At 43.7% G+C, this 14,884-nt stretch overlaps 1 protein-coding gene across 1 annotated transcript in view; it reads right to left on the bottom strand.

Moving 5' to 3' along the window:
- AGXT2 (alanine--glyoxylate aminotransferase 2) overlaps positions 1 to 14,884 on the bottom strand; it is a 42,277-nt gene that overhangs the window by 20,775 nt on the left and 6,618 nt on the right. The window contains exons 2-7 of the mRNA XM_005907373.3: positions 13,430 to 13,518; positions 12,212 to 12,396; positions 8,847 to 8,970; positions 7,161 to 7,255; positions 3,785 to 3,878; positions 3,020 to 3,113 (exon numbers count right to left, since the gene is read on the bottom strand). Coding sequence (XP_005907435.1) covers positions 3,020 to 3,113; positions 3,785 to 3,878; positions 7,161 to 7,255; positions 8,847 to 8,970; positions 12,212 to 12,396; positions 13,430 to 13,518 — 681 coding nt within the window. The remainder of the gene's footprint in view (positions 1 to 3,019; positions 3,114 to 3,784; positions 3,879 to 7,160; positions 7,256 to 8,846; positions 8,971 to 12,211; positions 12,397 to 13,429; positions 13,519 to 14,884) is intronic.

Here is a 14,884-nt window from a genome sequence, read left to right as displayed (position 1 = left end):
CCAAACATACTTTTAGGCTACATACGATGTTTGGAAAAGCTTGCTCGACAGCGTTCACTGATCTTTGGTGAACTGGAATCGAGGGCTCAGGGCTCTTCTTCCCTTTGAAGAAGGGAATCAATGAAAGGTGTATCAAAACCAGAAAGTACACTTATTAGCATCATTTATGTTGTTTGATGGGCAGGATATAGTAGACAAATGAATCTGTGCCCCTGGAGATTGAAATTTTCTATTTTTATTCAGAAAGGAAAAGAAAACAACCAAGGATGACCTTAGAGGATGAATTATACATATGTTCAAAGGATATAATTTGGGAATTTAGCAAGACCATTTGTCACTTGAGAAATCCAAGTGTGGAGCAAAATCAACCCTAATGGCTTAAATTTGGACAAAACAAACCATGAAGAAGATTTTGCTTGAACCTGTGCTAGACCTTTTATAAATTTTTCCTCCACTGTGCACAAGTTCAGCAATGTGAGTCATCAGCTGTCACTGGTTTTTTCCTTCATTGGCTCATTGCTGTAAGTCCAGGTCAGGCCACCTCTGGACAAAGACCTGGGGTAGTGGTGTCATCATGACAACATCAAGCAGGTGGAGAGGGACTGCTCTTCTGGATGTTATCCAGGAAATGGCATAAAGAGGGAAGTGTTTTCATTTTATCTGGTGGAAAGATAGAGTTCGGCTTCCCAGGTGGCACTTGCAGTAAAGAACTCGCCTCCCAGTGCAGGAGACATAAGAGATGTGGGTCCCATTCCTGGGTCAGGAAGATCCCCTGGAGGAGGGCATGGCAACCCACTCCAGTATTCTTGCCTGGAGAATCCCATGGACAGAGGAGCCTGGTGGGCTGCAGACCATGGGGTCGAAAAGAGTTGGACATGACTGAAGTGACTTAGCATGCACGCACACAAAGAGTTAAGCAAGAGTGAGGAGCCAAGAAAGAACAATTTTTAAGGAAAAGGGAGCTTGTGTTGCAAAAGGAGAAAGAGAAATGATGTGATCAGCATGAGGTTAGGAACATTGTGTGGGCAGTGGGTTGAGAGGTGCTTTTCATCCCAAGGTATTCTGACATTCAGGGACTGGAATGAACAGCTGGAAAGAAAACATCCTGAGGAGGGGGTGGAGGAGAAAATGAACTCTACCACACATATATTGGATTCTTGCCCAGGCCGATGAGGGGAGTGGTGACATCCTGCTGAGGTGAAAAAAATGCCCCCTCTCAAACCTGGTACCTTTATGTGTTCAGTGAGTGAACTCTAAGAGGACCTAAGAACTGGAAACTTCTCTATTCCAAGTAATTTATATGTTGGGATGTATTTACAAAGATATATAAATATGCCTTTTTACAGCAAAGACCCAACGCTTCTCAAGCCTAATAGCACTAGAGGAGGCTGATGTCACTTCTTGTATAAAGAGAGGGTATTAGTCTTGCCTCTTGAAGATATGAGTGAAGAGAACAGCTGACTTCAGATGTGCCGAGGACCACAGTTCCGAGAGGCAGAAATGTCTGTCTGTCACTGTTACTTAGCCTCCAGAGACCACTAGAGAGATGACCCTGGGGTCCTCGTATTATCAATACAAGGACCTCTGTCTCCTCCTGACAGAGGAGAAGGCTGAAAAGAGGGAGGAGGCAGAGGATTGAAGAGAGAGGGACACCGAGCCAGGAGGGAAGGGAAGGACCATGTCTCCTGCCTCCAAGGCTCTGCACTGATGTGCTTGAAGTTGAATGGACATCTGTGAGGTTCAGTCAACTGACTTTAGTTTTTGGTGCCACATGGTGGTGAGGTGCAGGCATAGTAGCCCTTGGCATTGCTACAGTCTGCCTGTCTCTACAAAAGCTCTCTTTTGGGGACCTTCTTGGTGTTCCAGTGGTTAAGAGTCCATGCTGCCAATGCAGGGGCTGTGGGTTCGATCCTTGGTCAGGGAACTAAGATCCCACATGTGTGGTACAGACCAAAGATTTTTTAAAAAGACATCCACATTAAAAAAAAGTTCTAAAAATTCTCTTCCTTGGTCTCAGGAAGGCCTGGAATACGGGGCCACCAGGGCAGATATTCCTGTCTACATTTCACAGATGAGAAATAGGAGCTTCATCTTCCAGAAGGAGAGTTTGAGTGAAGTTTAAAACTTCCTCACGGTTTTATGTTCTGTGACTATAACATCTTGTTCTAAAGCTCATGCTTTCAGCCTCCCACCTCCACCATTATCCCATCTGAATTTTAAGGTGACTGTGAATTTTCTTACTTTCAAAGCTGATTTTTAAGGCTTCCATTCACCTTCTTCTTCTCAGCCCGGTGACTCACACTGTTTCATTAAAGATCTCTTGGCAGGAGAACTTCGTGCTTTCCTTGGGTGCTATTTGGGGGCAGTCACCCAAAGGGTCCTGCCGTGTGATGACAAGCATGGGTGGGGCTTGCTGACAAATCAAGAACTCAGGCTGCTTCCAGGCCTCCGCTCCCTCATGTGAGGAAGTGGTAAAGAATGTAAATAACAACACATTTGATGAATAACAGCTTTCCTGGTGAGAAGGTCTTCACAGTTTTTGAGAACATGTTAACAGCCTTCAGGAACCACCTTCTGTTTTGACAAATACTCTCTTTGGCTGGTATTCTGAGTCCCTGGGGAACTTCTTGACTGGAGTTTCGAAATTTCTAGAAGTGTTCTTTCCGCTTCCTCCATTGGGAACTGGTGAATAATCCCCCCAACCTTGTTTTCCTATCAAATTGGGAACAGAACCATTGCTAGGAGAGCTGAGAGAGCGCCTACAATGAAGCACTGGGTGACAGTGTTTCTGGCTTAGGTCTGATAAGGGTGAGATGCTGAGACGTGTTTCCTGACAGGGGATGGATGCTCTGATGGTATTGTGGTCATTGGCTATAAGGAGTGTTGGCTCAATGAGGAGTGACTTCCTAGTTGTATTTGCCGTGACTTTTCCCTTCCCACTTTTTCCAATTTGCCTTTCTCCTCATTCCTTCCCCCTCCTGACCTTCCCCCACGTGCCTCCCTCCCCGCTCAGTTGGACCTGGTGCACAGCTGCACTTCCTAATTGTTTGCACTGGAGAATCTCGGCAGTGGCTTCCTCCCCAAGGGCCATGGAAAATGTCTGGGCACATTGTCTGCAAATGACAAAAGAGGGGATTTGGCAAGACATGAACACAAGACAGTCAATTTGGGGCAACATACGGTACCAATCAAGGCAAGAGGGCTTCTTAACTTGATACCAAGATTCCTTCCTTACTCTTCTCCCACTTAGGACAAAAACTTGATATTCAGCTTTGAAGAGAGAATTTTTTTCTTGGAAATCAGTTATGAGGGCACTCTACAAAGGAAACTGATTTCTGTGTCTGCCTGGAAACAATTGGCTCAAGAGTTTGGTGGGTAATAGCATCTGAAAGAATGAGAATAATTAGGTACCTGATTCTGATGCTGAAAATGTGGGTACAGTGGATGAGAACAGAAGGTGAGTACAAGGATGAGTATACGGAAATTATATGCATTCAAGGCTCTGGGAACTTATTTCAATGCATTTATTTGTAACTGACTCAATTTTACTTAAAAACAAAACAAAATGTAAAGCATCTCTAATAGTAAGTATTACTCAGACTCTGAAGGTCTTTCTAACAAATGTCTCCTTTAAATGGTCTTTCATTTGATTAAGTCAAATTGAGGCCTTGATTAATCACAGGCTTCATATTAGTTTCTAGTCCTAATGACTGGAAAAATCTGATCAATGATTCCATACACCTAGGAGTCTTTAGAGAAACAAGGCAAAAATCTCAGAACTTACTGGTTGGCAGCCCATCCCATGAGGGAGGTCCATCTTATAGATGCCTACATTTGTCAAGCCAAGTGTGTAAGGACTGCATCCATGGTAGGCTCCTCTGCAGACAGAAAAGAGTGGGAGGACTGGGTTAAGTGTGCTTTCATTTGATCACTGGCCTGTGGAACACTGGGTTGGACAAAAAAGAAAATCCATGAAAGCTATGGAGATGAAAAAGAACACTATTGACCTACAACCTCAATGATCTCAAAGAAATCTTCTAAGCCTGTGTCAAATGAATTCACCTATTTATGTTTTCTACTAGCATCACAGATTTGAATCGTGACAGGAATTTTGGAGGCCATCTGGCTGAGAGCTCTGACCTTAGACCTGCCCTACTCTGTTCCTCTAAGCAATGAGACTCATCTTTTAGCATCATGCCAGAAATTATATATTCAACGAGTCTGCAAAGTGATCTCTTTGAGAAGATGAGTATTTGCTCCTGTGACGCGGCTGTCACAACATTTTTGGGGACTTTTCTTCAAGTGCCTCATAAGCCATTCTAGTCAGCCTAGAAGAAACTCGGGCTTTATTTCTGGAAACTGAAACAGTCATATTTATTACAAATTATCCTAATCTCTTGGTTTCAAATAAGTTTGGACAACTTCCCAAATCAAAATCACCCTTCAAAAAGGATTTGGGACTATTGAGACTACTCGAAGGAATGGTTATATATCCTGAAAGCGGAAACACAAACTACTATTGAACCCTAGTAGTACCAAGTCTGCTCTGAATAGATCATGATTTATCTGGATATACATATTCTAGATGTTCAAGCTGATTTTAGAAGAGGCAGAGGAACCAGAGATCAAATTGCCAATATCCGCTGGATCATCAAAAAAGCAAGAGAGTTCCAGAAAAACATCTATTTCTGCTTTATTGACTATAAAGTCAATATTGCTTTGACTGTGTGGATCACAAGAAACTGTGGAAAATTCTGAAAGAGATGGGACAACCAGACCACATGACCTGCCTCTTGAGAAAACTATATGCAGGTCAGGAAGCAACAGTTAGAACTGGACATTGAACAACAGACTGGTTCCAAATAGGAAAAGGAGTACGTCAAGGCTGTATACTGTTACCCTGCTTATTTAACTTCTATGCAGAGTACATCATGAGAAATGCTGGGCTGGAGGAAGCACAAACTGGAATCAAGATTGCCGGGAGAAATATCAATAACCTCAGATATGCAGATGACACCATCCTTATGGCAGAAAGTGAAGAACAACTAAACAGCCTCTTGATGAAAGTGAAAGAGGAGAGTGAAAAAGTTGGCTTAAAGCTCAACATTCAGAAAACTAAGATCATGGCATCTGGTCCCATCACTTCATGGGAAATAGATGGGGACACAGTGGAAACAGTGTCAGACTTTATTTTTCTGGGCTCCAAAATCACTGCAGATGGTGACTGTATCCATGAAATTAAAAGACGCTTACTCCTTGGAAGGAAAGTTATGACCAACTTGCTGCTGCTGCTAAGTCGCTTCAGTCGTGTCCGACTGTGCGACCCCATAGACAGCAGCCCACCAGGCTCCCCTGTCCCTGGGATTCTCCAGGCAAGAATACTGGAGTGGGTTGCCATTTCCTTCTCCAGTGCATGAAGGTGAAAAGTGAAAGTGAAGTCGCTCAGTCCTGTCCGACTCTGAGCGACCCCATGGACTGCAGCCTACCGGGCTCCTCCGTCCATGAGATTTTCCAGGCAAGAGTACTGGAGTGGGGTGCCATCGACTTCTCCGATGACCAACCTAGATAGCATATTAAAAAGCCGAGATATTACTTTGCCAACAAAGGTCCGTCTAGTCAGGGATATGGTTTTTCCAGTAGTCATGTATGTATGTGAGAGTTGGACTATAAAGAAAGCTGAGCACCGAAGAATTGATGTTTTGAACTGTGGTGCTGGAGAAGACTCTTGAGAGTCCCTTGGACTGCAAGGAGATCCAACCAGTCAATCCTAAAGGAAATCAGTCCTGAATATTCATTGGAAGGACTGATACTGAAGCTGAAACTCCAATACTTTGGCCACCTGATGAGAAGAACTGACTCATTGGAAAAGACCGTGATTCTGGGAAAGATTGAAGGCAGGAGGAGAAGGGGACGACAAAGGATGAGATGGTTGGATGGCATCACCAACTCAATGAATATGAGTTTGAGCAAGCTCTAGGAGTTGGTGTTAGACAGGGAAGCCTGGCATGCTGCAGTCCATGGGGTTGCAAAGAGTCGGACACGACTGAGCAACTGAACTGAACTGAACTGAACTCTGCATTTAGAAAAAGTGAAAAATGGTACAACTGGCACTGTGAAATAAGTATATGGCTTCTTATCATAAGCAGAGATAAAAGTGAGTTCAGTGTCACATGGCAAAGCTTCTGGGGGTGCAGACCAGTCTTTCACTATCTGGCATAGGGTGCAGTCAATACCATTATATCTTTTTACTTTTAATTTATTCTTTTTAAATTTGTATTTTGTTTTGGAGCATACTGGGTGGTGATAGTAGTAAAGAACACACCTGCCAATGGAAGAGACATAAGAGACGTGGGTCCGATCCCTGGGTCAGGAAGATCCCCCGGAGGAAGGCATGGCAGCCCACTCCAGTATTCTTGCTGGGAAATCCCATGGACAGAGGAGCCTGGTGGGCTACAGTCCATTGGATTGCAAAAAGTCAGACACAACAGAAGTGACTTAGCGCACAGCACATAGTTGATTAACAATGTGTTAGTTTCTTTCTTTCTTTTTTTTTTATACTCGCAGCATTTATTAAAAAAAACCTTTACTATGGACAACTTAGAAATATACAAAAGAAGAGAGAATATTACAATGACTCCCCCCTAGACAGCCATCACTCAGATTCAATAATGATCAATTTATGACCAGTCTATTTCATCTTTGTTGTTGTCATTGTTGTTTAGTAACTGAGTCGTCTCTGACTCTTTGTGACCCCATGGACTGTAGCTGGTCAGGCTCCTCTGTCCATGGGATTCTACAGGCAAGAATACTGGAGTGGGTTGCCATTTCCTCCTCCAGACAATGTGTTAGTTTCTATACCATATCTTTAAAGTTAAAAAGCTGTCTTGTAGCCTTCTTTTTAATTTCATAGAGAATTTATGACATAACTAGGCTTCCAAACTCTTTATTAGTGACCTCAGTCAGGGACCCCTACTTGGATCAGGCCAATTTTTATGGTGCTATCCAGCCATAAAATTCATCTGATGGGCCCTACCCTAAAACCTGAAATTAGAAAAACACCCCTGTGAAAGTCTCTCTCCTGCTCTAGGCTATATTTTAGAGATTAACATTTAATATTGGGGTGAGTCAGTGTTAAAATGAATATTCCAAGATGTGGTTACCTGAAAGAAATGATGTCTGTGCTGTTTGAGTGTGCTCTGGCCATCAGCATGGCTAGGTCATTGGCTTCTGAACCACTGTTCACCAAGAAAACGACCTGGAGGAAAAAAATACACATGGTCATGAAACACAGATATTATTCAATTCATTTGAAATTGTGAAAGAGTGTATCCCAGCCTCTGATTATTAAGAAGAGTTCCCTTCATACCAGTCAGTTCAGTCACTCAGTCGTGTCTGACTCTTTGCGACCCCATGGAGTTTCATCATTTAATTATTGATTCTATAGCTCTTCATTGAGCAGCTGCTGAGCATTAGAGATACAACAGTGGCTAAGGGATTGTCCAAATTGTGAAACATTCCAGGCTTCCATTAGAATTACTTGATGTTCTTCGAAGTGCTAAGATGGAGAGGCTTGCTGAGATGTACAGTGGTTAGTGGTCAAGGGAATCTGAGAAGTTGGTCTCTTGGCTCTTGAAACTGAATCATCCTGCTCAACTCTGAAGGCTTGGCCCAGAGGCCCCCAGAGGATATCCCAGCCTGTCTGTTCAGTGTTTGTGAATGTTAAAAAAAAGTGAGCCAACAAACCAGGATGAAAAGTGCAGTTCATCCTGGTTGAAGGAAAGGGGGCACTCCGGGGCACTCAAGGGCACTGGATCCTTCCTGATTTTAGGTTTTAGAGTAGGATCCATCAAATGAACTTTAAGGCTAGGTAGCACCATCTAAGGGGCTTCTCAGGTGATGCAGTTGGTAAAGAATCTGCCTGCCAGCGCAGGAGATGGAGGAGACACAGTTTGATCCCTGGGTCGGGAAGATCCCCTGGAGTAGGAAATGGCAACCCATTCCAATATTCTTGCCTGGAAAATCCCTTGGACATAGGAGCCTGGTGGGCTACAGTCCACGAGGTTGCAAAGAGTCGGACACGACTGAGCATGCACAAGCACTCAACACCATCCAAATTCGCTGGATCCAGTGTTGGGGTTCCTGACTGAGGTAACCAAGAGTTTGGAGTCCTGCCCTAAACTTAGGTTACAGCTATTTCTCTTCATCTCTTTTAGATTGTATAGGAAGTAGGGTACTTAGATAATATGGTAAAATAACAATCATAGCTGACACTAGGTACGGTGTACTGTTTCACACAGATATTAACTCATTGAATCCCGAAATGCAAATTTTGGCCAACATTTTAACTTCTCAATCCAGTTTAAAAAGTCAATCATTTCAGATGCAGAAAAACATCCCATTTAGCAAAAATATCAAACTGCATCTCAGACCAAATGAATTTAACGGTATATTAATTTTCTAAAAAAAATGGCTTCACTCTTTGTTAAAGAAGAAATGCCAATGACTTGGCAGAGGCACTGTGGAGCCAAAAGATGAAAACTTCCTGAGTAACACAGAGGAGAGTGTCAGGAAGGCTGGGGCACCCCTTAAGTGATGTCTGCAAAGATATGGTAAGGAGAATGACCAAGGAGAGGCAGCCACTTGGAGCTGACGAAGTGAATGTCAACTGGTTTTAGCAGCAATTCATTGACTTCTCTCTTCTCCTTGAGTGCTTTCAGACATGGCTACTAGTACACTCACTTTAGATGTTCAGTGCACAGACCAGATTCTGCGCCCATATTCTCATTTCCCCGTCTGGCTTCCCTGGGATCAGCAGATCCTGCCCCTTTGAGTTATAAGCATCAGACCTTCAAAGGCTCAGGAAGAAGTGCTGAAAGCTTCTCTGCATATTCGTGGATCAGAGGGTGGAAGAAGACAGAACTTGTATGCCACAGGCGGCCCAGCTGCCTTTGCGCCGCTGCGTTTACTTTTCTGGATAAAGAGAAGGGCAGAGTTACCCACACTGCAGCGGGCATGTCCCTCCCCACACAACACTGACCATTGAATTAAACCCTATGGGTATTTATCAAAGAGTTTCCAGAGGCAGATTTCATCCAAACACAAGAAAGAGCTTCTCTAGCCACGAGAGGTATCTGGTAATGGAACGTATTGCCTCAAAAGGTAATGAATTCCCGACCAAGAGATGTGTTCAACAGGAGACTAAATGATTGATTGCTGGCGATTTTAAAAGATAAATTCCCAGTGAAGAAGGAATTTTGAAGTTATAATCTCTTCTAACTAGATTTTCTTATTAACTATGCTTTAAAGAGTTTGGAAAATAGAGAAGACTACATGTAAACCTGGGTGTCTTTCCATTTTAGTCTAAAGAATTATAGCTCAATCAAACATATGTTTGTAAGATCAACAACTTTTCCTTTAAAGAAGATTCCAAGATTTGGGTCTTAGTAGTGGTCGGTGTTGATGAACATTCTGCTATCACATTCTGTGAAGGATCCAAAGTCTCACGTTGAGGGAAAGAAGGAACTAAAGGTATATAAATATGTGAGACCTGACTTGGAATGCCTTGAAAAGACAGGCCAAGGTGTTTGAACTTGATCCAAAGAAGAGAAACGGCTGAAGTCTGTTATCAATAATTGATACACCAAAAAAAAAAAAAAAATCAGTTCAGTGGTTAAACAATTTTGAGGAATACCAGATCAAATTCTTTACTGCAGGACTTATCAGTACCTTTAATAGGCTAATGTTCCCTGTGTCTCCCCAGGAGGGAGAGACGGAGTTTAAAGTGTTTCCCAACCTTATTTTTTAATGGAACCCTTTAACAATGAAACTTTCCTGTGATCAGTGTCCCACAGAACTCACTTCAGAAAATTGTGGATTATTAATAAACTCTTAAGTGGAAAAGACACTTGACAAAAGCATTATTTAGCAAAATAAATCTGAGAGCCACAAGAAGGTAAGAGGGAAGACTGGAATTGGTGAGGCCAGTTACCTGGAAGGCATGGTAGCCTTCCACGTATGGGAGAGCAGAACTAGGACACTGGAACTTCCTGAGAGGGGCTAGTAGGGAAAGGCATTTCAGTGGAGGGAAACTAGATCTTGGTATCAGGTTGGTTATATGGAGTGAAAGGCAGAAAAGGGTCCAAGATGATTTTAGTATTCTTGCCTGTGATACCGGGGGAAACCCCAGGGTTGGTTGAGAAGCACAACGAGTCTTGTTTAACTACCCAGCTCCTAGCAAGGACTTACCCAGAGGAGGTGGCTTATATGTGCTACTTGAATAAATGAATAGACTAGAAACAGTTTTGTGGGAAGCACAGTGGATTTGGTTTTTGTAATGTCGATTTGCAGCTAATGGTGGAATATCATGGGCAGGGGGTATCCTGGAGGCTGAGGGAGACGTGGGGCATCTTACTGCCCACGTTGGGTGTCTTAGACATGTTATCATAGCTTGGTGAGGAGCCGAGGCTGAACAGCTGGGTGAGGCTGCTGAAATGTAGCAACCAAGTGAGAAGAGGTGGAGAGATGGGGTGAGACCAATTCTATGGGGGAAATAACAAGAGAAGAAGGGAGTATAGAGAGAAGAGGGGTGGGCTCAGGAAAGAGCCTGAAACACCCAGAGTTAGGGGGTCAGAGGGACGAGGTGAATGGTCAGTGGGTGGCCAGGAGATGCACCAAGGTCAGGGGAGCCAGTAGGAGGGGTTCATTCACAGACACCATGTTGCATGTAATTGGGAGGATTCAATGTGACTGTTTAAAAATGCTCTCTACTTCATTTTTTCTTTACTTCTTTCATGCATGTTTATCTTATGTTTTAAACTGTATGTGAAATTTATTCTTCACACTCCTCAGAACGTGGTATAGGACTGTGTGTATGTACTGTGTTGCTTCAGTCATGTCTGACTCTTTGTGACTCTATGGACCATAGCCCGCCAGGCTCCTCCATCCATGGGATTCTGCAGGCAAGAATACTTGAGTGGGTTGTCATTTCCTACTTCAGGGGATCTTTCTGACCCAGGGATGGAACCTGCGTCTGTTTCATCTCCTGCATTAGCAGACGAGTTCTTTACCACTAGCGCCACCTGGGAAGCCTTCGTTTGGGACTAGTTCCTCCTGAAGATGCAGACAGCTGAGGCAGGAACAGGTGAGGGCTGGACCTGGGAGTATAACTCCCTCCTCATGGCCTTACAGGTGCTCATGGAAAAGACCTTTCACCCTCTCTTGCACAGAAGGGCCCATACCTTATTAAGACTTGGTGCTTTATTTTTGCCCCATGTACTATGAGTTTTATTGGTCAGATTATTAAACGCAAGCCAGAACAGATCTTAAAATGAGATGGCTGCACTCAAACAAAACGGACCACAGAGGGACCTGCCCAGGGTATCCGCATGTGGGCTGATGATCAGAATCACAGAAAATCTCAAAATTAACGCAGTCATTCACTTCTGGTACAAATTTTCAGCTCTGGTTAGTTACATCGTCTTCTTATCCTTTCTCTCCTCCTCCATTGCAGAGTTGATAAAGAAGAGTTGGATTAGAAGTGATTTCTCATTTCTCATTATCTCTTATCCCCCCCACACCTGCCCTGTGTACTCTGAGAATACTGGACTTTCCCTTCTTCTCTGCCCTTTCCTCTTCTGCTTTCCTTCTCTGGGCTTCCCTGGTGGCTCAGTGGTAAAGAATTTGCCTGCAATGCAGGAGACCCAGGTTTGATCCCTCGGTCGGGAAGATCTCCTGGAGAAGGGAATGGCTACCCACTCCAGTATTCTTGCCTGGAGAATTCCATGGACAGAGAAGCCTGGCAGGCTACAGTCCATGTGGTTGTACAGAGTCGGACACAACTGAGTGATTAACACTTTGACTTTCACTGCCCTTTCCTCAGAGCATACCTTCTCTTTGAAAAGCTATAGCTACTACTGAGGAGAAACACACACACAGCCATACTCTAATCGCATGGTACACATCCCATCACATGTACCATGAGGATGACAAAATCTTGAATTGTTTAGAAAAGGCAAGGCATGGTGCAAAGATTTTTGTTGTTGTTGTTTTCACTGTTACCCAGAAAATAGGAAGGAGCACGTTAGCCACAAACTGCCATGTGCCTAAAGAGAGAGAGTTTTTCATGGAGGTTCTGAGTCACTAATATGATCGTTAGCCTGTTTTCCATATATTCTCTTGGGGTGAAAAATCTAGAAATTTTAAGGATACTCACGGGTGGCAGTGACCAACACTGACAGTGACAATCCCAGAAAAGAAATCCAGGTATCTGTTTCCCTCATGATCAAAGAGCCACTCCACGTGTCCCTGGTGGAGCAACAGGGGCTCCGGGAAATAGGCTGTGTGCACAGGAGAGAGATGCTGCTTATGGATCTCCAGGACTCGGCTGTAGGCCAGGGACTGTAAGTAGACAAGAGTTAAGTGCTTAGCATCTTCCTTATTCCCACATTGCTTACAGATCAACAGCAGGTCCACACAGGAGCATCTGGGCTCCCCACCGCCCTCGCTCACCAGGGTGGCTCTTTGCCCAGGGACCTCCTTGCAAGATACACCCAGAGCCTTCCTCTCAAGTGGAGGAAATTATTCATGTGGCCCTTTGATCCTTTTCTACATCAAACATGAAGACCCCATGGACTGCAGCCTACCAGGCTTCTCCGTCCATGGGATTTTCCAGGCAAGAGTACTGGAGTGGGTTGCCATTACCGTCTCCAAAACATGAAGAAGGAGGCTGGAATTTTCTACCTCTCCATAGAAATCCTTGGCTTTGAGTTGATTTTAGCTGTGAAAAAAGAGACTGAAATAAATGTCTGAAGCTGTTTTTTCCCTCTAATTTCTTTTTTTTCTTTTTTTTTTTTTGGAGGATTAAAAAAAATGGAGTGCTTGTAGTGTTCATGACTTTAATTATAAAGCTTCTGTCCTATTGTTCTTGTCTTTGTGGGTCCCTCCTGTCTTTATCAATTCTACAGTTTCTAACTTATGAACGGAATGTAGAATGAAGTGGGGGAGGTTGGAGAGAGAAAGAGTGAGAGAGAAAGAGAGGAAAGGAGAGAGAACGAGTCCAATATTTATTGCGTGACTGCAAAATGAGAACTCGACACTTTCTGATGGCGGACTCAGGAAGGTCAGATCAGGCACTGACAGATGGGCTGGAATGAAATGTGCACCATCACACCTGTGGTCTGTGTATTTCTTCCGGTGTGTACATGTATACTTGTATCCCTGTGATACATGTATGGTCTCTCTCTCTCACACACACACTCACTTCATACAATATCACTGAGTGGGGTAAGAGAGTTCGGAGGCTCCCACTGACTTGAAGGCTGTGATATCTGAGATGGCTTAGTGGCAGGCAGGGCGGTCTGTGGGTCTTTCTTGAGGAGCTCTCCCGAGAAGAACTGCCTCACTGGAGTTCTCCTAAAACCTTGACGCTTACCTGGTATCTTTCAGGTGTGAAGTCACATGGCGGCATGCTGGGCTTTGTATGAAGACCGCACCTGGTCACAGATGTCCAGAAAGCACGGGCTGAAAGCGGAGTGGGTTAATGTCCTTAACTAAGCATCACACAGGCCTATTCGTAAAAATGACCTGTCATCACCCAAATCAAAGTCCTGAGGGCAATTTTATTTCTTAGTTTTGAGAAAATCATTTAAATTTTAGTTTGGATTTAAAACTGAGGTACCTTTTTTTTTTTAAAAAGCTCAGAAAGAGTTTATTACAAGGCAGCCAGGCAAGGAGATTTGAGGACGAGTCTCAGAAGTGCCTCCCCAAAGGTGAAGGGGTTGGGGTGCTTATGGTGCCAGAGGGGCGGTCTGAGATGTGGGGGAAGGTAACTGGAGGTAGGGAAAGAGGCGAGGTGATGGGTGTCCTGCTTGGGAGCATCTCAGTCACAAACGCCTACATGTAATTGATTTACTTCATTGTCTGGCAGAAACTAATACAACATTGTAAAACAATTATATTCCAATAAAATAAATAAATAGCAAAACAAAACAAAAACCCAAAGTGGAGGCGCTGAGCATGATCAGAGAATGGAATTTTCTGGCCTCCTATGTCACCAGGCCAGTGTCCAGACACCTGCACAGGCCACGGACTGAGGTCCCTTAATAATTAACTTTTTGTTTTTTCGGCCATTCATTGAGGTTTGCAGGATCTTAGTTCCCTGACCAGGAATTGACCCCAGGCCCTTAGCAGTGAAAAGGCAGAGTTCTAACCACTGCCTAGCCAGGGAATTCCAATAATGAATTTTCTTAAACAACAAGGTCCTCCTGTATAGCACAGGGAACTGTATTTAATATCTTGTGATAAACCATAATGAAAAAGAATATGAAAAAGAATGCATATATATGTATGTATAGCTGAATCACTTGCTGTATAGCAGAAATGAACACAAGATTGTAAATCAACTATACTTCAATAAAATTAAAAATTAAAAATAATGAATTTTCTGGAGGAAAAAAGAGTTCCTCTTGAATCTGAGGGAAGGCACGGAAGTTACCGGGGAAAGTCATGGTTTCTCCCGCTTTGGTTCCTCACAAACTTGGGAGGCTCCTCCCTCTTCTGCCGAACTGTAAGGACTGCAATTCTCTGTTCAGCTCAAACTTCCCTCAGGGCTGGGGGGTTGCTGGAGTACATCCTTTCTGTTAATGGAGGTGCTTTCTAAGCTTTGGGCTGCCTGGTCCCTGAATCCCAGTGCCAATCCCAGTTTCTGGTACTGGGTTGGCTCTCAATAAACAAGGAATGAATGGCTGTTGACTATTTATTGTTGGGGAGGATGAAAAAGGGGTGCTAGGCCATGGACTATAATAATATGTACATGCAAGGAGACCTAGAAGACAAAACCTTCTTATAAAACACAACTCAAAGTCCATGAAAACACAAGACCAGAACA

Source organism: Bos mutus, chromosome 20, assembly GCF_027580195.1.
Source record: "Bos mutus isolate GX-2022 chromosome 20, NWIPB_WYAK_1.1, whole genome shotgun sequence".
In the NCBI taxonomy this organism is placed as follows: Eukaryota; Metazoa; Chordata; class Mammalia; order Artiodactyla; family Bovidae; genus Bos; species Bos mutus.
This window is presented reverse-complemented; position numbering and strand designations above follow the sequence as displayed.